The sequence below is a fragment of the Mustela nivalis genome (genome assembly GCF_964662115.1).
Source record: "Mustela nivalis genome assembly, chromosome: 6".
Lineage (NCBI taxonomy): Eukaryota > Metazoa > Chordata > Mammalia > Carnivora > Mustelidae > Mustela > Mustela nivalis.
Window position 1 is genome coordinate 32,363,859 of NC_139025.1, and position 23,878 is coordinate 32,387,736.

Sequence of the window (23,878 nt, forward strand, 5' to 3'; positions counted from 1 at the left end):
GGATTCCAGTCCAGTGCTGCCACTAACTAGCTGATGGAGTGATTCTAGGCAAGTTATGTAACAGCAATTGTCTGAGCTTTAGTTTCTACTGTAAAAACCATTCCCCTCCCAAGTCCTCATATCACAAAATGATTTAAAAGTCTCGGGAGATTTCTGAAAAATGTGTGTTTTCAAATATAAGACGTTGTTACTGCCTTGTAGAGTAGGATCGTCGTCCACAGATCCGTAATTTCCAAAGCATTTGCTCCCTAGTAACTTAGGTATGGAAGTAATGAATTTGGCAACATGTGGGTGTCTCTGGAAAATCTTCTTATTATCTTCTCCTTCCCTTTCCCCTAATTCTTGTTGGAAAGGGCTTTAGGGTTTTTACAGATAAGACTTGTTTCCCTTGAGATCTGCTTCTATGTGAAGACCTTCCTGTTTATGGAAAGAAACATAATGTATTAGAGTTGGTAGGCCTGCATTTAACTCCTGATCCATTCGTCTAGTTTCTGCTTCGGAAAAATTGTTTAATCTTGCCAAACTTATTTCTTCATCTGTAAGACAAGAACATTAGTGCTATCAACAGTACAGCCAGCGTAATAACATCCACCTCCTGAGGGTGCCGGTGAGGGTGTTTAGCAGCTGCTCTGCCATGACTGTTACTCCTCCGGAAGAAAGCTTTCTCCCTTTGGACTCTTCTCTGAAAAACTCCTTAGAGTCCAAGACTTTGTCTTCCTCTCCCTCAGGAATGGCTGGTTGAGTTGTTGCATCAAGGCTGCTCTTGATTCATTGGTAGTTGAAGAGGGGTAAGGTTCTGTGACAGATTTTTCCCTGAACAGAGGGGAAAACATGCAGTTTCACTGCCCAGTCACTGCAGCCACCCCCACTGCCAGCAGGCCAATGGAAACAGCTGTAAATGCATTTTCATGGGCCTGCACATGTGTGTGTGCTCTGTGTCTCCTCCTTTTTCTAGACCTGTCTTCACTCTCAGTGAGTTAGGCCTGGGCATCTGCCTTTTTTTCCCCCCTCCCTTATGCCTGGAAGAACAACTGTTTTTAATTGGTCACAAGTAGTTGGTTGTAAACACATGTGATATACAGATGATCAAAGAAGAACTAGTATAATTTACTTTTTGTGCAGTTAAGCACTGCTGCCTGTGGAGCTCTTTGAGCTTTAACTGAGCATTGACTGTCCCCATCGGACTTTTTTTTTTTTTTCTTTAAGTCTTAGGTAGGTAAGGTGATTCCTTAGGAGGCATCCAACACTCTCTGTATTGTCACTACCCTGATTTAATCATTTTCTTTTTTTAAGAATTTTATTTATTTATTTGACACAGAGAAAGAGATTACAAGTAGGTGGAGTGGCAGAGGGAGAGGGAGAAGCAAGCTCCCCCCTGAGCAGGAAGCCTGATATGGGGACTTGATCCCCAGACACTTAACCGACTGAGCCACCCAAGCACCCCTCCCTACTCTGATTTAATTCTTGTGGTTTGAAACTTAGAGACACAGGGGATGTTCACTCAGGCCTTTTGGAATTACTCAGGTTATTTGGACAACTCTTTTAGACATAGCAAGGTAAAGAAGTAGTCCCTTGCCCCTCAGAACAGGAACCTCTTAATTCTACCAGTGGTATCAAGAATGAAATAGATTAATTGCCTCAAAAGGTACCTGCCTCATTTTGGTAGATAATAGCTTTAGCCTTCTCTTTCAAGCCTTGCTCCAGAGAAAATGATACGGGGATTTACTTCAGTCTGTTCACTTACTGAGTATCCTAACATAAGACAATATGCTGGAGTGCCTGGGTGGCTCAGTGGGTTAAGCCACTGCCTTTGGCTCAGGTCATGATCTCAGGGTCCTGGGATCGAGCCCCGCATCGGGCTCTCTGCTCAGAGAGCCTGCTTCCTCCTCTCTCTGCCTACCTCTCTGCCTGCTTGTCATCTCTTTCTCTGTCAAATAAATAAATAAAATCTTAAAAAAAAAAAAAAAAGACAATATGCAAAACCCGATGTGCCTGGGTGGCTCAGTGGGTTAAGCCTCTACCTGTGGCTCAGGTCATGATCTCAGGGTCCTGGGATTGAGCCCTGCATCGGGCTCTCTGCTCAATGGGGAGTCTGCCTCCCCCCCACCCTGCCTGCCTCTCTGCTTACTTATGATCTCTGTCAAATAAATAAATAAAATCTTAAAAAAAAAGACATTATGCAAAACCCTATGGGTGACTGAAAGAATAAATACTTTCCTGCCCTCAAAGAACTTCAAGTCTAAGAAAGACGAGAAAAGGGGATGTGTGTGTATGCACATGCTGAATTTAAAAGTGGGGTTCCAGGGCCCATAGAAAAAGATAATGAAGGGAGGCTTGAAGAGATTTTGAGGATCAGTAAAGTTTTCATGGAAAACAGCATTCCAGAGGACCATGACTGATGGATAGGATTTTAGCCCCTTTATTTCTCTGCTTTTACTATAGTAAAAATGCCATAAAAGAAATATCCAAATTTGTCAGAAGGAAGATGGAGAAACACTTGGATACCCCACACATTGGATGATGGGGACACTAATGGAGATTGAGTTTTATCCGGTATACTAATATTCTGCAGTCAAATACACTCATATCTTTTCATTCACTTGTCAAACATTTATTGAAAACCTAGTCCATGCTGGGCACTGTTCGAGGCTTGATTATATATCAAAAGACCCCTGCCATCATCGAGCTTATGTTCTACCAAGAGAAACTTACAATAAACAATAAACACAATAAATTAGATTATGTTTAATAGGTTAGAAATGCTAAGGAAAAGGATAACATAGAGTAGAATAAGGGGGTATGGAAGTGGTATTGCAGCTTTTTAGGTAGGATGTTCAGTAAGACCTCTTTGAGAAGATCACATTTGAGCAAAACCTCAAAGTGGTAAGGGAGTTAGCCATGCAGAAATCTGGGGTAAGAACATTTTAGGTCAACCCAATGCAAAGTTCTGAAGTGAGAATGTGCCTCATGTGTTTGAGAAATAACAAGGAAAACTGTGTTTTGAAGTAGAGTAGGGGGGAGGGGAATAATAGGGTTAAGTAGGGCACAAAGGGTGTCCCATTAGGCTGTTATTGTGGGTGAAACAGAAGACCCATTAGAGAATTCTGAGCAGAGGAGTGACATGATCTAACTTAATTTAACAGTATCACTCTGGCTGTGGAATTGAGGATAGATGGTGGGTGTGGGGCTGCCAAGGATAGGAATGAGGAGAACTAGTAGGAGTCCCCCATGATACAGGTGAGTGATGGTGGTGGTGGCTTAAATCAAGGTAATAGAGGTTTCAGTCTAGACGTTTTTTGAAGGTAAATCCTGATCATGATTTCCTGATAGACTGGACTGGGGGAGAGGAGGAGCAGGTAGAGTTTGAGAAGTCTCTTATTAAACATCCAGGTGGAGATGGATGTTGAACAGTTTGGATAATAGAGGTATGAAATTCGAGAGTTCAAGAGAAGTTCTGAACTAGAGATAAAAATTTGAGTTTTGTTTGCATATAAGTAGTGTTTAAAGCCACAAGACTGGGTGAGATCAGCAAACAAGTGAGTATAGCTAGTCAAGAGAAGGGAAGCAACCACTGAGCTCTAAGGCATTCCAGTGTTACGGAGTCGGGGAGAGCAGCCAAAAAGGAAAGCAAGAAGGAGTGACCAATTACATAAGAGAAAAACCATGAGAAGGTGGTCCTAGGAAGGCAGTGAAGAAAGGGGAGGCAACTATATCAGATATTGCTGATAGGTCCCATAAGTAGAATGAGGACTGAATTAGACCATTGGATTCTTTGGTATCTCCGAGGTTAGGGAAGGACTGTGTAATTACAGTGATTTGATATCCATTTTATTATTTGAGTAACCACTGCCACCTTTTTCAACTTCTCTGCACCCCTCCCCCTGTAAAGTGGTACCACTCTTTTATGTATTTACTCATTATCTTGCCCTATTAATACATTCTGCATAATTTTGTTTGATATTCCAACCTAGAGCCCACCAGATAGGATCTGCCCATGAAATGCTAAAAGCGTTTCCTTTACCATAATCTGTCATTTTTATCTGAGTATTGAGGGTTTCTTTTCTTTTCTTTTCTTTTTTTTTGAGATTTTATTTATTCATTTGAGAGAGAGAGATGGAGAGAGCATGAGCTGGGAAGAGAGGGAGAAGCAGGCTCCCCACTGAGCAGGGAACCTAACTGGGGCTCAATCCCAGGACCCTGAGATCATGACCTGAGCCACCCAGGAGTGCAAGGGTTTTTTGTTTGTTTGTTTGTTTGTTTAAATATCACCATTAACAATGTTCTAGGAGGCACCTGGCTGGGTCAGTCAGAAGAGTATGCAACTCTTGATCCCAGGTTCATGAGTTTGAGCCCCATGTAGAGATTACTAAAAAAAGTTAAAACTTTGGGGCGCCTGGGTGGCTCAGTTGGTTGGACGACTGCCTTTGGCTCAGGTCATGATCCTGGAGTCCTGGGATCGAGTCCCGCATCGGGCTCCCAGCTCTTTGGGGAGTCTGCTTCTCTCTCTGACCTTCTCCTCGCTCATGTTCTCTCTCACTGTCTCTCTCTCAAATAAACAAATAAAATCTTAAAAAAAAAAAAAAATAAAAAAAATAAAAAAAATAAAAAAAGTTAAAACTTAAACAAAACAAAACAAAACAGAAATCTAAGAGCAACTTATCAATCTTACTGGGAAGAGGTCCTCAATGGCAGTTGGGGCTACAGAACAGGACATGTTAAGTATTTTGTTATAAAATAAATCCCAAATCAATGAACTGGATAAAATACCAGTATTAATTTTGCTGTCAGAGTTTTTGGGTTTTTTCCCCCCTTCCATTAATTAATGGGTAGGACAAACACCCCTCTGAGAATGGGATGGGGAAATGGTGGGTAACACTGAGATTAGGGAGGGTGAAGTGTAAAAGTGGTAGTAAGGGACCCAGAACAGGGACCAGATGATTGGAAGGGGCTGATGGAAGACAGGAAATTAAGATGGCAGTAGATAAATTTGCATTTCTGAGTAACAGAGTACTGGCCTTAGACTAAAGTATCAAGAAATCTTAACCTGGCTGCTTTTACTTCTTGAGCTGAAAACATCATCATTCTTAGAGGATTTTGTTAAAGCAAATAAAATTGACAAAGAACAGAAGTAACAAGTTGTCAAGAAATGGGAGTGGTGTCCTGACCCTTGAAAGTCCTGAGGGGACAAATCTCTGGCTGAATGTTGTAGAAAGGGGAGCATAGGTAAAGGGAAGGGAAATGAGGACTATACACTTAGCCCCTTGTCTTCTCTGGAGGGACACTTGGCTTTGGCATTTTAGAATGGTGTTTATTGGGGTTCTGAGTAAGGTGTTTTCTCTGAGTCCCTTGTTTCCTGGGATCCCCCTGTGGTAGTGAGTCAGTCACTGATACCGGAATCTTGTAAGATGGTCCACTGCTTTTCTAAGACCTTGCAGGAAAATAGGTAAGGGGATTTATAGCCTTCTTCACCTCCCTAGCATCCCATTCCCATTTGAACCAAAGGGAAGATGGAGATGTAGAATTTTGGCTTTGTAAAAAAAAAAGAAAAAAACCCTACAGAGTGATGCCAATGTGTTTGGTGGGCCAGTCAGAACAGATGACTGAGAGAAATGACCGTTGGTTTGTACAGAAGTGGATAAACAAATGACAGCTGGAGAATGAATGAGGTGGTTTTCCCCGGGTATGTGCTGTTTCAGTCATTGGTGTCCATTATTAGTGATGAGGTCTTGACTCAGCTCAGTAACCATGGGTTGAGGTTGATCTGCATCAGGCCCCTAACGGCTCTCTGAGAGATGATCCTGAAGGGACTTTTCTTTTAAATTAACATATAATGTATTATTTGCCTGAGGGTTACAGGTCTGTGAATCATCAGCTGAAGGGACATTTTGTAGCTTACATAGTTCTTAGCAAAGAATATTCCCTGCCTGACTCTTTGCCAACTTGATCCTCCTGTTGATGGGTACAGTCTAGCTAAGTAATGGAGAGAGGAGACCCTAAGTTCTCATATATACTGTTATTTTTGATAACGTTGTTATTTTGATATTTTACTGATACTGGCATCTTTAGCTATTTCAGACAGAAGAAATCTGGTTTATACAAATCTCCAGGACTGATAAAAATCTATTCTCTAATAATCATTATACCTAAACTGTACAGTAGCAGCTGTATTCAGTCATTTGAAACCCAGAAACCAGGAGAGAGACTATCAAGCCTCCCTGAAGCCCATTCACTGTTTGGATTCTGTGTACACAGCCTTGGATGACTTAAACAAATGGCAGCCATAATTCTTCCTATAGCCATTGTCACCATCAGTCTCTTGGCTCTGTGGATTTCCTAGTTACCAGTTTGGGCAGGAAGAAGGAGGAAAGACCTGTATTAAAATTGCTGCCATGGGCAGAATTGGAACTTCTGGCTTTGGTGTGGTTGTGTTTCTCCAGTATTATCTCAACGAGCAGGGAGACTGGGTCTGTATGCTGAAGAAGCCTGACCCTGTGGGACAGCAGACCTGCTCAGCCCATCCTGCTCAGTTCTCCCCAGATGACGAATACTCTCAACACTGAATCACCGTCAAGAAACACTTCGAGATGTTCATGACCCAGCAACCGCGCCCTCTGAGGGTCCCTTACATTTCATGTCTCTTTTGCTACCGCTCAGAGACTTTGTGAAACTAAGCTCTTCAAACTGAGCCTTGAAGCCTTCTTACCACCCTTGCTCTTGGGAATCTGGTCTCATCACTGCCTTTGATCATGCTTGTGTGAAGCAGTCATGGTAGCATCCCTCTTAAGGGAACAAGTTTGAATCCTCCTTCCACAGTTTGAATCATTGCAAGCTTATTTAAATGATTTGAAAGAGAAAGTAAATAAATAAATAAAGTTGCTGCCATGAAGAGAAACCAGATGAGGTCACATTGTATGGGAGAATAGAAAGTTTTCCCATGGTCTGAGTTTATAGATGTTGAGACCCTTTAGTTATTCTTCAGGCCCAGAAGTTACTGAAGTTGTATTCCAAATCAGCTTTGGCAGAAAGGTCAGTTTGGTTGATAAGCTTTAGGTCAATGGTAGTTGATTCTTTAAGACATGAGACCTTCCATCTGTCCTCCTATGGGTAGTACTTATTCTACAGTTGCCTTCTCCTGGGATGCCTGGGTGGCTCAGTCAATCAGGTGTCTGCCTTTGGATCAGGTCATGACTCAGGGTCCTGGGATCGAGTCCTGCATAGGGCTCCCTGCTCAGTGGGGAGCCTGCTTCTCCCTCTGCCTGCCACTCTCCCTCTTGTGCTCTTTCTCTGGCAAATAAATAAATAAAAATCCTGAAAAGAAAAAAAGAATCACCCTCTCCTGAAACACTGGCCATTCAACAAGTACTTACTGAGCACCTGCTTTAGTCCAGCCATTGCATCCCCCATTCTAGGTGTGCAAGCTCTCATGAACTATTCAGTGTTGGCAATATGATGAAATGTCCTGGGCGGATACAGTGGAGCTTGTGCTTTGGATACCACTGGATAAAATCTGCCCCTTCCCATTTTTAAGTTGAGGGCTTAAAAAGAAAACCAACTCATACGGTAACTGCCAGAAAGATTTCCAAATATTTTATGAGCTTCAGACTCCATTCCTGTTCAAATCCTTTCATCTCTTAAAGGCTGCTGTTACAGTGCAGTGGAAAGGATATTGGGGGCATTATGGGCAAACAGACTGGTTCAAATCTTGATTCTGCCATTTACTTGACTAGGAGGAAGTCAATCAAATTCTCTGAGTTACTTAAATTACTTCTCTTGGAGGCAGTAAGATTAAATAAGAGATTGTACTAGGTTTAACCCAAAGTTTCTTTGCTAGTGACTACCCCAGTGCAGGTATGGGTAGGAGTAGGATGTTAGAAACACAGAATTCAGAAGGGACCCATGAGTGGGAATGCTACTTTTTTTTTTTTTTTTAAGATTTTATTTATTTATTTGAGAGAGAGAGAGAGAGCAGGAGAAGGGGGAGGGTCAGAACGAGAAGCAGACTCCCCACCGAGCAGGGAGCCCGATGCAGGACTCAATCCCAGGACTTCAGGATCATGACTTGAGCTGAAGGCAGTCGCTCAGCCGACTGAGCCACTCAGGTGCCCCGGGAATGCTACTTTTTGAATCAACCTTACATAGGAAAACAACAACAACAAGGGAACTCCTTTGAGGAGGGTAAGATCCCTGTATGGGAACAGCTGTTTTACATTCCCGTAGATCTCTTTTCCTTAATTTTCTCATTTATTTTTATTTTGACTAGGCTCAGGTTACCTTCCCTTCCTTCCACTCCACTCTGGGAACCCAGTACACTGAGGCTATGTAGGGTTTCCCATCACGGCAGCCTGCTTTGGTGCTTAACCTTTCCTTTTATTTTTATTTGTTTATTTGTTTGTTTATTTTTTGGTGAGCACAGCTGGGGAGGAGGAAAGGCAGAAGCAGAGGGAGAAGGAGAGAGAGACACCTAAGCAGTCTCCATGCGCAGTGCAGAGACCAACGCAGAGCTTGATTTCACAACTCTGAGATTGTGATCTGACCTGAAATCAAGAGTCTGGAAGCTTAACCGACTGAACCACCTAGGCGCCCCTAACCTTTCCTGATCCATGAAAACATATGCCCTATGTTTATGTGTCCATAAAGGAGAATGCCCGAGTCATTCTCCTTCATGGTTTATTAGCAAACTTGATGATGTTGGGTTGGCATATGGATAGCTTTAAGTGGGTTGTCCATCCTGGATAATTCAAATATTAATAATGTCAGGGGTTCCTGGAGTGGCTCATTCAGTTTAAGCTTCCAGCTCTTGATTTCGGCTCAGGTCATGATCTCTGAGTCATGGGATCAAGACCCCCATCAGGCTCTGTGCTCACCATGGAGTCTGCTTTTCCTTCTCCCTCTACTTCTCTCCCCGCGCCCCCCCGCCATGACACTCTCTTACTCTCACAAACAAACAAACAAACAAACTCTTTTAAAAATGACAGCAAATATGGTGGAAAATTTAGGCAAAGAACATTTTTGTCACTGACCGAGTAAGCACCCAGTGCTAGTTAAGTTGGCAGATCTGAAAGCTCCTATTGTCATAAAAGAGATGTTTATGTACACGGCAGTCAAGAGGAGTATCTTCCATGAGTCAAAGGGGAGTTGTGACAAAAAAAAAAAAAAAAATGGGGTGGGGGTTGTGTCAGGAGGCCAAAAGCAGAAGACCCCTTCTCCAGAACCAGATTATTTTTAGAGAAGGAATGTTGTGTAGTCATTGTCCCTGTAGACAGTGAGATGAGAAATGTCTGGAATGAGGGTTTAAACAAGGTAGAGTTGGGAGTGAAGTAGAGGCATGTGGAGCGGAAGCTGCCTACTGATACTTTGTTCCCTAATGGCACCATACTCCTGGGGTGTGGGGGCTAAGATGGTATTCACCGCTTAGATAAATGAACACTTAACTTCTTTGTGTCTAAATGCATCATATTTTGCCAGTTGGCTGGGAACACAGGTTGGCCTATGTGTACTGAGCTGTTGATGGTTACCCAGAAGCGACCTTGTTTAGAACATGGGTGCATGTGTTCTTGTGTGATCCATTGAAGTCGAACCTTTGAGATTATTCCAGGTTTATAAATGATGACATATTCATTTGTGTTATAAATTCCAAGCATCTAGTGCTTTTCCCAGTCACTGAAGAAGAAAGCCTATAGGATGGTCCTTAAAATGTAACTTTTTATCAGTGGCCTCTTGATTTTAATCCATACATCCTGTCTTTTAGCCCCTTATTCTAATTCAGATTCTTAGTACTTGGGCTCTCCCTATCAGGAAAGTGGTCCAAATCTTTCTTTATCCCTAGCACTGCCTGCTATCAGGGTAACAGAAGGATTTTCTCCATTATTTTCCCAGTGGCTTTTGTATGTTTGTTTGTTTGCAGCCTTCATCCTAGCAAGTAAGGGCAAATGGATCAGAGATTTTTTTGTGCATTTAGGTAATTGTATGCTTCTGGTTCTGCATGTCCCTGGCTCAGATGCCTAACTGTTCCCAAGTAGTTCAGTCTCATTCTGTTCATGACTGGCCTTTTCTAAGGTAACACTTGGGTTCTATCTTGGGGATCAAAAACTTGAGAAATGTTTTAAGTGGCTGTGGCTTCATTGACAATGGAATTGCAGTGGGTGGGCGTGGGCAATGCTTAAAGGCTAAATAAAGGCTCTTGGTAAGAGCACATATGCTGAGAGAATATTTCATCTTCCCTCTTTCCATAGCAACTTTATCTGAAGATTAAGCATTCTGCTGGTGGCATAGTTAATAAAACATCTTGGCTCCACTTCAGAGCTGTTTGTGTGCCATTACTGGAACCTATTACTTTTATCCATTTCATCATTTGATTTTTGTTTCCTTCTGTCTTCCCAGGTGGCATTGGTAGGGTGGTCAACGGAGCCTTCATGGTGCTGAAAGGGCATCGGTCTATTGTTAACCAGGTCCGATTTAACCCTCACACCTACATGATCTGCTCTTCTGGTGTAGAAAAGATTATCAAGGTGAGGCACCTTCCCCTTCTGTTCATTAGACAAATTATTACAATTCATAATTGGAAGAAACTAGAACAATATATATAGGACCTCATACCTAAACATACTAAAGGTCTATCAAAATTCTTAATTATTTTGGGGCATCTGGCTGGCTCAGTCAGTAGAGCATGCGACTCTTGAACTTAAGGTCGTGAGTTTAAGTCCCATGTTGGGGATCAAGATTACTTAAAATTTTTTTCAATTTTAACATTATAAAATATTTTAAAAATGATATTAAAAAGTGGTTTAAAACCCTCTTTTCAGGACCACTTTTAAAAATAGTCACTAGGCTTTGAAACTAGACACCACTTGTATGCCACTGCATTTCCATTGGCCTTTGATCTTGAATCTGATGCATTCTGCTTTCCAAACCTCATCTGGAAGCCACCATCCCCTCAGTTACTTGGTGTGTAGTTTGCATTAATTGCTGTACTAATATGGCACAGACATCACTAAGTGGCTGCCAGAACCATAGCTAAATTGTCTCAGAACATATCAAAACCCACTGCATGTGGTTGTGATCGAGGCTAAGGACTTGCATTAATTGCACAGTGACTGAATGAACTTAACCCAGCCAAGAAATTTGTCTAGAGCCTGTAGCTAAGAGACTCAGCCTGGCCTGTGTTCACAGGAGGGTGGCCTACTACCTGTCCCTCACTTTCCAGTTGCTAGTGACCCTTTTCCACATCTGTGAAAATGAAGGTTTTGGGGGCAAATGATGAATCCTTTAGGACTCTCTGATAACTTGATTTTTAAGTAAGGATAGATGATAACCCCCCCAAAAGTTAAAACCCCTAATTTTTTTTTCCTAAAATAATAATGAAAACCTGAGGGAAGGTATCAGGGAAGAGGTAAAAATTGGTTTGCGATGGTTTGATGGTTTTCATTTCCTCCCTCCTTCCCTCCGTATAGAGTTAAGCCAAGTTGTATATTAAGCAAGGGAAGCTATCAGAAATACAATGTGGGAGGATGGGTCAGTATTTTTATTTGTTCTCATTCCAGATTCCTTTATGTAAAGTTTCGTTGGTCCTGTGGATCAGTGCTTACTTTCATGATTGCGCATGTTTTCCCACAGCACTGGAGCAAGACTTCTAGATCATTTTTACTGACTTTTTCTTTTCAGAGATGATGAGATTTCAATTATAAACTACCTACCTGGGGTCAGTTACACAGCCAGTTAGTAGGCAAGTCAGGATAGAGCCCTGTTCTTTGTTCTTACCAGTGGCCTGTCACCTTCCCCATGCTGGAGGGAAGGCAATGGGAGCCAGAGGCCTCTGCTCAGTCGTCCTTCACTGGACAGTCATGGAATTGGCCCTGTCCCTTGAATTGCCTTCTCTTCTCCTTTGGCCTATGACTAATGGGCTGGCACAGTAGCATGTCCTTGCTAGGCCTGTTGACGTCATTCTGTTTCTCAGAGCTCTGCTTGGGCATCTCCTTTAGAAGAGAGATTCCTGCTTGGCCGTGCACTCTGGGATGCTTCTGTACTTAGTCTCCCCAATTATTGTTTAGTCAACTGGAGTCTTTACCCTAAAGGTCATAGTTTGGAAACCAGCCAAGTTCTCAGAGGAGTGAGAGAAGAAAGTGTTTTTTCTCTGGGAGGTTATCCAGGCTGAACTATGGAGCTTACTGCTTCCAAGTTCCAGTGGGGTCTGAATCCTTCCCCACCAGGAGGCACATTTAGCCATTTGAAACCTTAAGTCAGTACAGCTGGTACTCTTGGACAGTTCTTTGAGCCTGTTCCCCATCTGTCAAGTGAGGATATCTATGGTGACTTGCCATCCAGGAGTTCCTTGTGGATTACCTGTGCCCGATAATTTCTGACTATTTTAATAAGTGTCACTTTCCTGCTTGCCATTTCTGAGAGCATCAGTGGCTTAAAGAGCATAATATCTATACCAACCTGAGACCTTTTTTCTCTCCACTTTACTCCACCTTCTCCCTTGTCCTTTACTGCTGCTGTCCTAGCCCAGAAGAGAAGAATCCCAGTTGTTGGGATCAGCTTCTTCTTCTTCAGTCCCCTGAATGTGCATGTTTAGCAAAGGAGGGGTTTGTTTTATAGTTAAGCCTGGAGGGGCAAGACAGAGCAAGTGCTGACATTTTTTTCTCAAAAGACCATTCCTATGTTTTTACTATATTTGTGATATGTATGATATACCTACGTGTGCCATTTGTGCTAGACTCTATGGGGAACATAAAGGCGAAAAAAGGTAATGTAGGTCACCCTATAAGAGAGACAAGAAGTAAATACAATGAAAAGTGCAGTAGCTACACAAGAGATGGAAACAGAAATGCTCTGGGGGAGGGAGAGTTTTTTTGTCCCATCTGTGATAACCTTGGGCAGGTAGGATTTGAGCTAGAATTCGGAGAATAAAGACTGCAAAAGGACGGAGTAAGATATGAGGAACATTCTAAGTAGAGGCAATAGATAGTTAATTATTTTGTTGAATTAATAGTTATTGATCACCTACTGTGTTCTAGCATTATACTTAAGAATAATTGCTCAGAAGCAGTGAAGCATAGGACCTGTTCAGAAAATGACCATGTTTGGCCACAGGAAAGAGCACAAGAATGGAGGACTAAGATATAAGGCAGGAAGGGGGGCAGGAGGTGGGCCCAGAAGGTCTTGGAAGCCATATTAGAGAGAGTGGAGAACCCTTAAATAGCAGTTAGGTCCCTTTCAGTGTAGATTTTCTTGGTAAATGGCCAGATTTCCTAATTTAATATAATGGTACAAAGAGGAGAGGGCTTAGAGCTGCTATGTCAGGGATATCCTGGGCACCTGTGTAGATCAGAACACTTGCTACTTAATTGCTTTCCATTTTGACAATGTTTGAATAAGAGTTGAAGGGCCTCTTTCCCCCTCAGCAATCTCTTGAGCTTGGAGAGAAGCTCAGAGAAGCTTGGAGAGAAATCTGCTCATCCCTCTCCTCCTTTTCTTATGAAACGTGCCCCAGGAGGAGGCTTGTCTATCCACATTTAACATGTCGGGGCAGAGGGTTGGGTTTTTTGGTGCTTTACTTCTGAGTTGCTGACTTTCAGTGTAAAGAAATAAATACTTTAACAAATATTTCAAAATATTCTTAGGATGAGGACTAAGATAATTGGGATGGTCCATACTTCTGAAGTTCAAAAGTCTCTTTGAGGATGGGTCTAAAGCTTTCTGGGTGAGGAATTCAGCTGCCAAGTGAAAGAGAAAGCACCACATTTCTTTTGTGCTTTGGTATAGGTTATGTCATTTCATCATTGTCATTTCTACAGATGAGAAAAGATGTGCTCGAGAGTGAAGTCATTTTGCCCAGGGCCCTGTGGGGCTGGGGTTCCTACCTGTTTTGCCTGTCCCTGCAGCTCGGTGCCACAAGTCCCTGGAGGACTGCAGACTGGCTGTCTGGGATAATGGTTTTGTTTTGCTCTGAATCTTAGGGTTGGATGAGACCCATCTAATTCACTGTTTAGATCAGGGAGCTAAGCTTTATCTGAGGTAAGCCCAAGTTGAGTAGGAACCCACACTCACGTCTCGCCTCCTGATGCAGCGTTTTGTTCCATTACTCCAGGCTTCAGGAATGAAAGTCTACCTCAGCTTAATACATTCCAGGGCCCAAATAAAAGCTGCTTTCAGTGTTAATGATTTTCATTCCTGAAGTGAAGACTCAGGGACTGGATGGTAGATTAGAACCTAGAAACTGGCTTGTTGCATACTTGGACCACCCTTAATATTTGTACTTCTGTTAACAAATTTTGTGTTTCTGTGAAGCACGTAGAGATTTATCTTTATATTAGACAGCATGGTTAGTAAAATTTTACCATTTTTAAACTGGGAGAGTAAGAGATCTGGCCTTGGAATATAGGATAAGACCCTCCCACCCCGCCCCAAAGTCCTAAGGGACCCCTCAGTTTCCTTTCTAAGCTACCGAACTTTAATTCTCTTGGACATTTGTTTGTAGAAATAGTTATGTGTAGCTTGAGCCCGTTGTTGAGGGCCCAGTCTAAATGGCTCAGAACATTGGGTCTCACAAAGAATTTGAGAATCTCTTCAGGCAAATCCTTTATTTTCTGCTACTTATTTTCTAACTGTATTCTAGTGTTTCTTAAGAAGTTAGTCTTCCCCTTGTTAAAATTGCAGAGCCCTGGTACCTGCTGATGACTTCATGAATCAGAATCTCTTAAGGGTGGGTGGGGCTCAGGAGTGAACACCATTAAGATTCTGAAGGTGACTCCTGTGCACCCCTGAGTGTGAGAACCACTGCCTTAAACCTCTCCCGGGTCAGGCGGTGAAGATGGAGCGAGGAGAACAGCCCAGGAGGTGTAGGCTGTGAACAGCTTAAGGAGAAATGAACCTGAGTTGGGAGTTGATGAAGAGAGCCAACCTAGGTTTCTCCAGCCCCTTTTGAACTGGAGATCCTCCATAAAGGTGCTACCTCTCAGAAGTTGCAAATAAAGCATGGGAAGGATGGGGCCTCAAGAAAGTACTCAAAAGGAGGTGAATTTGTCCTTGGATAGCGTTGGGAAAGCAAAGCCATTGTCTTGGTAGAGGATAGAGAATGAAGAGCTCTGTTTTCTGGGTTGGGTGCCATCTAAAGATAGACACCAGCCTGTCAGGCAAGAGAATTGCCTGGAATTTCATCTGAGTTGCCATGGCTACCGGCTGATGTAACTGAGCTTCTGTGTGCTGCTCTGTGGACCAGTCTGGTAGTCAGGTGAAGCTAATTGTTCTCATCTGCAGTGACAGCTTAATTATCTTGAACTTGATTTTTGCATAACTTATTCTGCTTGTAAAGTTGGGTCTTTGCAGTCAGGCAGACCTGAGTTTGAGTCCTAACTGTGCGTAATTCTTTTGGCTACCGGCCCATGTGTTTGATGATAGCATGGAGGAGTGTTAAGGTGGGGTGATGGTCTTTTGGGGGGGTGTCCTGCCTATTCCTACAGCTAACAGGAGAGTTGGGGAGCAGGTCAGCAGCAACCTGGTTAAGAGAAACCAGTTTCCTGGGTAACTAATGCCTGCATGTCCAGGAGGGAAATGCAGTGTAGGCAGTTGGCTATTCTTATCAAGCGCCAGTAAGCAATTCCCATTAGTTAAAAATAGAAATGTTGCAGTTGGGGAGAAGTGGAGTTATAGGCTGAAATATTAACTACCACAGAGGACTGACTGCTGGGTCTGTTTTCACTTTGGAAAAGTGGTACCTCTCTGTGCACAGCTTCAGTCTTCTGAGAGTTTTGAACACATTGGCCAATCTTCAAGTCATCCCCTACCCTTTGCAATTATGAAGGGGGTTATTGTAATTTCCAAGCTACTCCCAGAGGAAGCTAAAGGGGAGGGGGCTGCTAGGGGAGATGGTTGTGACTATTCTGGGTCAAGAGACAAGATTTAGGTCTCCTGACCCTAGGCTAATGCTATGTCCTAGACGATGCTTTTTCCAACACCTGACTCTAGAAGCCTCTGTTTTCATATGTGGCCCACATAATCCAGTCTGGTAAAGAGTGTATTTTTAAAGCTGGTTAGCAGGTCCTGGCTAAGTGACAGGAAGGGCCTAGAGAAGCTCTGCCTCAGTGTTCTTTATCACCACCAGCTTTGGAGTACTTTCAATCAGGCCTCCTTGGTTTTGTTTTTGCCTTCTGTGCAGATCTGGAGCCCATACAAGCAGCCGGGGTGTACAGGAGACCTAGACGGTCGGATTGAGGATGATTCCCGCTGCCTCTATACCCATGAAGAGTACATCAGCCTGGTGCTGAACAGTGGGAGTGGCCTGTCACATGACTACGCCAACCAGTCCGTGCAGGAAGACCCGCGGATGATGGCCTTCTTTGACTCCCTGGTGCGCCGCGAGATCGAGGGCTGGAGCTCTGACTCCGACAGCGACCTCAGCGAGAGCACCATCCTCCAGCTGCACGCGGGGGTCAGCGAGCGGTCCGGCTACACCGACTCCGAGTCCTCGGCCTCGCTGCCCCGTTCCCCTCCACCCGCAGTGGACGAGAATGCCGACAGCGCCTTCCACCTGGGGCCCCTGCGGGTCCCCGCCGCCAACTCAGTGGCGTCCCCTCCGCCACCGCCCACATGTGAGGACGCGGCGTCTCGCCAGCAGCGCCTGTCGGCTCTGCGGCGCTACCAGGACAAACGCCTCCTGGCCCTCTCCAACGAGTCCGACTCCGAAGAGAACGCCTGTGAGGTGGAGCTGGACACAGACCTCTTCCCGCGGCCGCGGTCTCCCAGCCCTGAGGACGAGTCCAGCAGCTCCAGCAGCTCCAGCAGCTCCGACGACGAGGAGGAGCTCAACGAGCGCAGAACAGCCACGCGGCAGCGCAATACCCTGCGGCGCCGACAGAAGGCAGCCAGGGAGGAGAGGCCCGCGCCCCCCAGCAAGCCCGCCAGCGCCTACATCGGAGAGGACAACTGTGACTACCCTCAGATCAAGGTGGATGACCTCTCCTCCTCCCCGCCCTCCTCCCCTGAGCGGAGCACTTCCACGCTGGAGATTCAGCCCAGCCGGGCCTCACCAACTTCAGACATGGAGTCGGTCGAACGGAAGATTTATAAAGCGTACAAGTGGCTCCGCTATTCCTATATCTCCTACTCCAGTAACAAAGACGGAGAGAGCTCCCTCGTGTCTGGGGAGGCAGATGAAGGGAGGGCAGGAACCAGCCACAAGGACAACCCAGCCCCTTCTTCCAGTAAGGAAGCCTGTCTCAGCAACTCCCCAAGCCAGAGGAACCAGGACCTGCCCCCTGAAGGTCGCAGCAAGGATGCTTTTAAAGAAGGGACTTCTGCTAGAAATCCCAGCAGTGGCCCAGGCCAGGAGCACAGCAGCCACCCTTGGGCAGAGGCACCAGAGGACCCCTCCCAGGATGCTAACAATGGTGGCTCTGTAGAACACTCTTTTGAAACCAAGAAGCTCAATGGGAAGGCCCTGAGCAAAGCCCTAAGCAGCCGGGCTGAGGAGCCGCCCTCTCCTCCTGTCCCCAAGGCATCTGGCTCCACTCTCAGCAGTGGGTCTGGCAGCTGTCCCAGGACCCAGTCTGATGACAGTGAGGAGAGGAGCCTTGAAACCATCTGTGCCAACCACAACAATGGACGCTTACACCCCCGCCCCCCTCATCCACACAACAATGGGCAGAACTTTGGAGATCTGGAGGCAGTGGCATGCTCTTCCCCGGGACATTCAGACACTGACCATGATAACTTGACCCTGACAGGGCCACTCCTACACAAAGATTGTTGTGGGTCTGAAATGGCCTGTGAGACCCCCAGTGCTGGAATGAGAGAGGACCCCACTGACCCCCCAGACACAGACAGCAGCAGGGCTCTGCATGGCCATAGTGGCCTCAAAAGGCACCGAGTCGAGTTGGAAGATACAGATTCAGAGAATTCCTCTTCAGAGAAGAAATTAAAAACATGATAAATACAAAGGGAAAACAAAAAGCTATGAAAAGTAGCTTTACAAAAATTTTTTTAATCCTGTTTAGTGAACACAGAGGAAAGGAAAAAAAGTATTAAAGGCACATAAAACCAGGGCCTGAAATTTTGTGTCTGATGCTGCTCCCTTCTATTCAGTAATGGGTCTGAATGTCTAGCTGGCCGTTGGCTTGTGCTGTGTGAGGAAAGGAAAAAATCCAAGTGACTCCTTTCTAGTAAGACTCGAGCATTGCGTACTTGTGCGTTTTGTTAAAGTAAATTCTTGTTGAGACGTTTGACTTGTTCTCGTGTGTGTTCACCGGCGTGTGAGCTCATTGTCTCAGAGGCTTTTCTTTCCCTTCTCCATGAGAAAGGATCTATGGATCTGTATCTTTTGCCATCTCACCTTGTTTACATGCTGTAGGTGTTCTAGTCTTAACAGTGAGTGCCTGCTGGATCCAGCTGTGCTGCCCGTGAGTCGCGGACTAATGGGACTAATGCTGAAAGAATGAAGGGGAGAATGGAAACAGGCCCTCAGCCCATTGGCTGGCTGGAATGGAAAGCATGGGTCCATCCTTAGAGAAATCTTCCATGTTTTCTTTTAGTAGCACTTCTTCTCTGAGCATTTAATGTGGATGTACTAAAAGTGAAGCGTTTTTAATGCTACTGAGAGGTTAGCACTTAAGATCAGATTCCAGAGAACACAGATCCCCTGATACATTTCACCTGTGCCAGGTTGAGCAGTGTGGCCCCACACTGTATGGGGGCCAGAAAACATGACTAGTTGCGGGTGACACTTTAACCAGTTAGGTGCTAGCTCCTAAGAGACACTCTTAAGGGCCAGTGGGCACTCCCAGGGCCCTGTGTGAGGAGAGGAGGGGGTAGAGACCGCTCTCAAGAGCTTTGTGCTCAGACTATTTAAGCGGATGTTCTAGGTATGTTAATGAAAAAGTGTCGTGAAGAGCAGAGTGTGGTACTATATTCATTTAATTCAACCCAAAATGATTGATCAGAATGGAAGGAACTGGCATCTTCCCGCAGGCTTGCAAGTAGCAGAGGCTGTGGTGTTCTGACCAGATCTTCCAGAGCAGTGGGCATCTCGAAGAAACAGAGTCCTGTTGAGCTGGTATGTTAGGAGGCAGAGAGGAGTCTCTGGTTTGACTCCTGGCTCCTACAAGAGACTCCATTTCACTGAGAGGGGGAAAAACCCGAGAGATTTTCAGCATCACAGTGGTTCTGCAGTCACTTGGTTATCAGTGAAGGGTTGCACAAGACAGGAAGATCTAGGAAGGACCAGATATCTCGTCATCATAGATGTCATGAAAAGGCAGAATAGTGGCAAGAAAAGAGGAAGAGAGAGAAAGAAAGAAGCACACTCTTAACTTTATTGGGTGCAGAGGTGCTAGACCATTTGGGTGCAGCCAGCATTGGCATAGAAAGGACCGGATATGTGACTGGTGTGGCCTCTCCGATCCAACGTTCCTTTTAGAGGAGGACTTGTCCTACTGGGACCGGGACCATGTGGAGGATGAAGACTTGGATGAATTTAGGCACTGGGGGAAGAGGGATTATTTATAAAAGGAAGGTTGTTGATCTAAGCCAAAAGGAGACATCATCTGGCTAAGCTTTGTGAAAGGGAAGACGTGCCTGGTATGTGTGATGTGACTTGGGTGTGAAAACACTGTCTTAGGAGGAGATGAAGGAGTATGAGTAGCAGTGGGGATGCTTACGATTGAACAACTGGAATCTCACGGGGAGGGGGAGTGGGAGTGATTCTGTAACCATTAGAACTACTTTGGATTTGTAATCAAAATGGTTCTATGATTTGTCTTTGACTATTCACAGATAATTGTAAATTCTGGTTTTATAAGCCCAAGTCATTTTACATTTGCTTTTCCAAAATTTATTAAATTGGAATTTTTTAATCCTTTATATACAAAAAAAAAAAAAAGATATAATCACTCAGTGTGTGTTTCTCTTCCCCTTCCTAGCCAGCCTACCTAATCTTTTTGTTTTGTTTTATTTAATCTAATCGGTAGCTAGCCCCTTCTCATTTCTCTAAGGACAATCCACTTTTCCTAGAGAAAAAGAAGTTAAGTTCCCTTGGGAACTTGCCACTTGGTGGTTACAGTTTCCAAACGCAGAACTTGGGTCTTTTCAGGTTAAAAGCCTTAATCCCATTTGGGTACTCCAAAGAGAAGTCAAGTTCATTCTGGTTTAATTTTAGTGTTCAAGAAAGACTGTTTTTTTAGCAACGAGAGACTCTTCCCAGCACCCCAGGTTCAACTTGCCAGGAGATAAGCCCTCAAGATAACTGGAGGAGGCAGAGAATTGCTAGTCTCTGTAGCCACTCTACTCTCCTTTCCAGAAATCTCCTGTCTTGTGATCGTGGGCCTGAAAACCTGGCAGGAACCACTTCCAGAGTCCCTTCACCAAAATCCTTGTTAATTGAGGCCCCAACTTTGGAGGCTCATTTGATCCCCAAATTATTCCGTGATGGTATTTTTACTAGGACAGATGGCACTGATTAGATTAAGAACTATTCAAAAGTGCCTCTTACAGTTTGTTTTCTGCATCCTGTACATAAATTTTTAAGTGGCTGGTCCAGATAGGTAAAACCGTTTCTTTCCACTTTATTTTCCATCTGGTTTTGTAAGTGATTCCAGTGTCTCTAGGACAGCAGTAAATGAGTTAAATGAGTAGTTGGCTTGGGGCAAAAGAAGGTTGCAACTGTGCTGATTTACTAAGCCAGGAGTCCCTTGTTTGTCAAGGTGCCTTCCTCTGCTGAAGCCTTATCTCCTCACAAGCCCCTCCTCCTGTGACTCCCAGCAAAGATAGCTCTTCTCTTGTGTATATGCAAATAAACCTATTATTCACTTCTCCCGGCTTCCTCTTCTCTTCCAGGGAAGACTTGATTGGTTAGACACTCCTGGTCCTTAAAGTCTTTCCTGTTTCAGTTCTTACCTAGTTGAAACTTGATTCAAAGCCACTCTGAGGACAAGAAGAAAAACCGGTATTCCATGTTCATGCCAGTGGTCATTGCCTCTCTAGGGATGGAACAAAGTCCCATCTAGACAACGAAATGTAGGGTGAAAGGAGGTATCTACTTGGTCTCCTTTACCAGGACGGACTCAGGATTGTGAGATCCTGGAATTGACCTCCTATTAGTTGGAACTAAGGGAGTGATGCAGCAAAGGGACATTAAACAGCCCCAAAGGAAAGTTTTTGATGTTTCCAAATACCAAGTTTCTTTTTCTGCCTTGTTCCAAGCATGGTTTGCAGACGTTTTCCTTAAAAAAAAGGAAAAAGACCTTTTATATCCTGCCTGTAAAGCTGCCTCTTTCCATTAACTGAAAAGTTCTTGCCAACCAAGACTCCTGTGAGGAAGATAGATGCTTCCAAAGGAAGGCTGTCATCTGCTCCTTCTGACCTACACAAAGCAATGGGCTGGCGTTGAAGCCCGTAGGCAGACTTGCCTACAACAGAAGATGATGGCTGTGGACAATCTGTGTGGTTCTCTCCAAGATAGGGTATTTCAGCTCACACTGGGATGAAAGAACAGGAATTCAAGTGGCTTGGAAGTAATTTTGAATTTTTTCACATGCAACAGAAGAAAACTGAAAAGAATCTGAACCATGTACACCCTAACTGCATTTCATCGTTAGTGCAGAGGGGATGCGATGGTACTCAACAGAGTCTCAGAGGCAAAGAGAAACTTCCCTGAGGCCAGCACTAACATGGCCGGGGACAAGCAGGAGGAGTTGCCCCGTTCCACTCAGCAGGGTTTACTTGAGCTGTGCAGAAGGGTCCTACAGTACCTGTTGACAAGAAAGTCACATTGTAGGGAAATGGGGTAGCTAGTATTTCCAATTACTGAATTGGGAAATGAACTCCTCTAACTCAAAGCCATGAGCTAATGGAATAGTCCAGTTGAAGTATAGAATGGCAGCTTGCAAGTCTCCCTCTTATCTGGCTTTGTGAGTACCCCCACCAAGGCTGGAGAAAGGCAATAAACCACTGAGATAACTGGATGCCAACCCAGGATCCTTCGGCGTGAGAGATGTTTTTGTGGCCTTGGGAAGCTGGGAGGGAAGGCAGTTGGAGGGAAGACTGCGATGGGAGAAATGAAGTGCTGGGTGAGTTCAGCAGCTTTCCAGATCCACAGAATTGGCACCGAACATGCCATGGACTGGCCTCCAAAACACTTGGTCATCAAGATGCACCAAAATCCCTGAGTAAAAACCTTAATTTGCAATGGAAGTCAAGGGGCACCTGGCTGGCTCAGTCAGTGGAGGGCAGCTCTCTATGCTCAGGGTCGTCAGTTTGAGCCCCATGATGGGTGTAGAGATTCCTTTAAAATCTTAAATAAAAATACAGTGGAAGTCAGTGAATAGGTAGGATTGGTTTGAGAGAACTTCTCTCTGCAAGAATGCATACATTCCATGAAATAATGATCCTATAACGGTCTGAACACCAGCACATTCTCACATGTACCAAAAACAGATGAGTATGTGGCTGTTGGAGATTGCATAAGTTTTCAAGGGGTGACAAACATCTTGACTAGTCCTAGACTGGTTAGTGATGGTATTTGAGGACTACCCCTACTATCATTTCTTAACTTTCTTTTCATGTCAGTGTGTTCTAACATTTCTAGCCTCTCCAAGACCCTACCTTAATCATGAAGGCTAACAACTTCTCTCTTCCTCCTAAGAGCTACCTCTACCTGGGCTGGAAATGGCATTGAACTAGCAAAAGAAGTGGATTCTCTACTAATTCTTCAGCAGAGTCACTGCATGAGCCTTGGGCAAGTCACCCAAACTCTTGAGGTCCCTCTCAATTCTAAAATTGGATTCCTTCAATTCCATGGGTTCTTGGGTCCCATCCTGTGGAGTTCTCACTCCTGAGACATCCCTGTCATGTCTACCAGAACTGGTCGGTGAGCCGAGTTCTTTGGCAGGTGTGCAACTGCTCAGAGCCTGAAGGTCCTCACCTATAAACTGGGGAGAGTGCCTGTCTCTGTGTTTCATTAGAGGATTAAATGAGCAACTATAAATATAGCTTAGAAGAGTGACAGATATATAGAAAGCACTAAAATGTGTGCTGTCATTAACACATCCTCTCTTTTTGGCTCTCCTTGCTTATTGCTAACAATGTGTATACTATGTAGAGGGCTTTTTTAAATGGGGTCTGCCAAGCAATATAGACAGTAAGTTTCTCAGAGAATTTACTATTTATTAGCAAACCTTAATCTGAAACCATAGGAAAAGAATTACATTATCCCCCATTAAAATGGACCTTTCTAAAGCAGTGTGTAAGGCCTTGAATATCCCCTCCAGTTTGGGAAGCCAATAATCTCAGGGTTATGCCTGTGAGCTGGGAGCTTCAAAAAAAAAAAAAAAAAGTAGGCCTGGCTGGTTGGTGCCTCACATCTCCTTGCTTATGACAGTAAGTCTGCAAGTCTGGAGGGGGTAGGAGGGAAGTGGCAGATTTCATGAAACTGTAGTCTTGTTGTGGTAGTGCTGGAGATGACCCAGACCTCAGGAGCTGGGACAGCAAACTTGTCTCTGGCCTTCAGAGCTGAAATTCCCCAGTCTGGCGATGGACCAGCCCTAGAGAATCAGGAAAGTGGCAAGCCATGGAAATGCTCAGGGTCTGTGCCAAGGAAAAGTTTTGACCAGACTTTTCCATGCGGGATTGTTTTGCGTGTGTGTGTGTGTGAGAGAGAGAGAGAGAGAGATAAAGAGACAGAGAGAGAGATTCTGTAACATCTGATTCAAGAAGAAGCTGAGCCATAACGAAGCCAACAGTGGTCTGGTTAGGCCAAAGGGGTAAAAGTGGCAGAGTTGGGCCCCAGCCCACTAAACCCTCAGGACAGACCTAGAATAGGGATCTAAGAGCACACTCGTGGCACTTGGAGAGGACAGGCAGAGAAACATGAGACAGGAGAGTTTTGAAT

The 23,878-nt window shown here is 44.5% G+C and overlaps 1 protein-coding gene across 4 annotated transcripts in view; it reads left to right on the forward strand.

Annotated features, from left to right (window-relative positions):
• The window catches only part of DCAF5 (DDB1 and CUL4 associated factor 5), a 100,284-nt gene extending 79,482 nt beyond the window's left edge, over positions 1–20,802 (forward strand). For all 4 annotated transcript variants that reach the window (XM_082733978.1, XM_082733976.1, XM_082733979.1 and 1 more), the window contains exons 8-9: positions 10,381–10,508; positions 16,157–20,802. In XM_082733978.1, coding sequence (XP_082590104.1) covers positions 10,381–10,508; positions 16,157–17,926 — 1,898 coding nt within the window. In that variant the 3' untranslated portion in view covers positions 17,927–20,802. The remainder of the gene's footprint in view (positions 1–10,380; positions 10,509–16,156) is intronic.
• Positions 20,803–23,878: the final 3,076 nt, after the last annotated feature.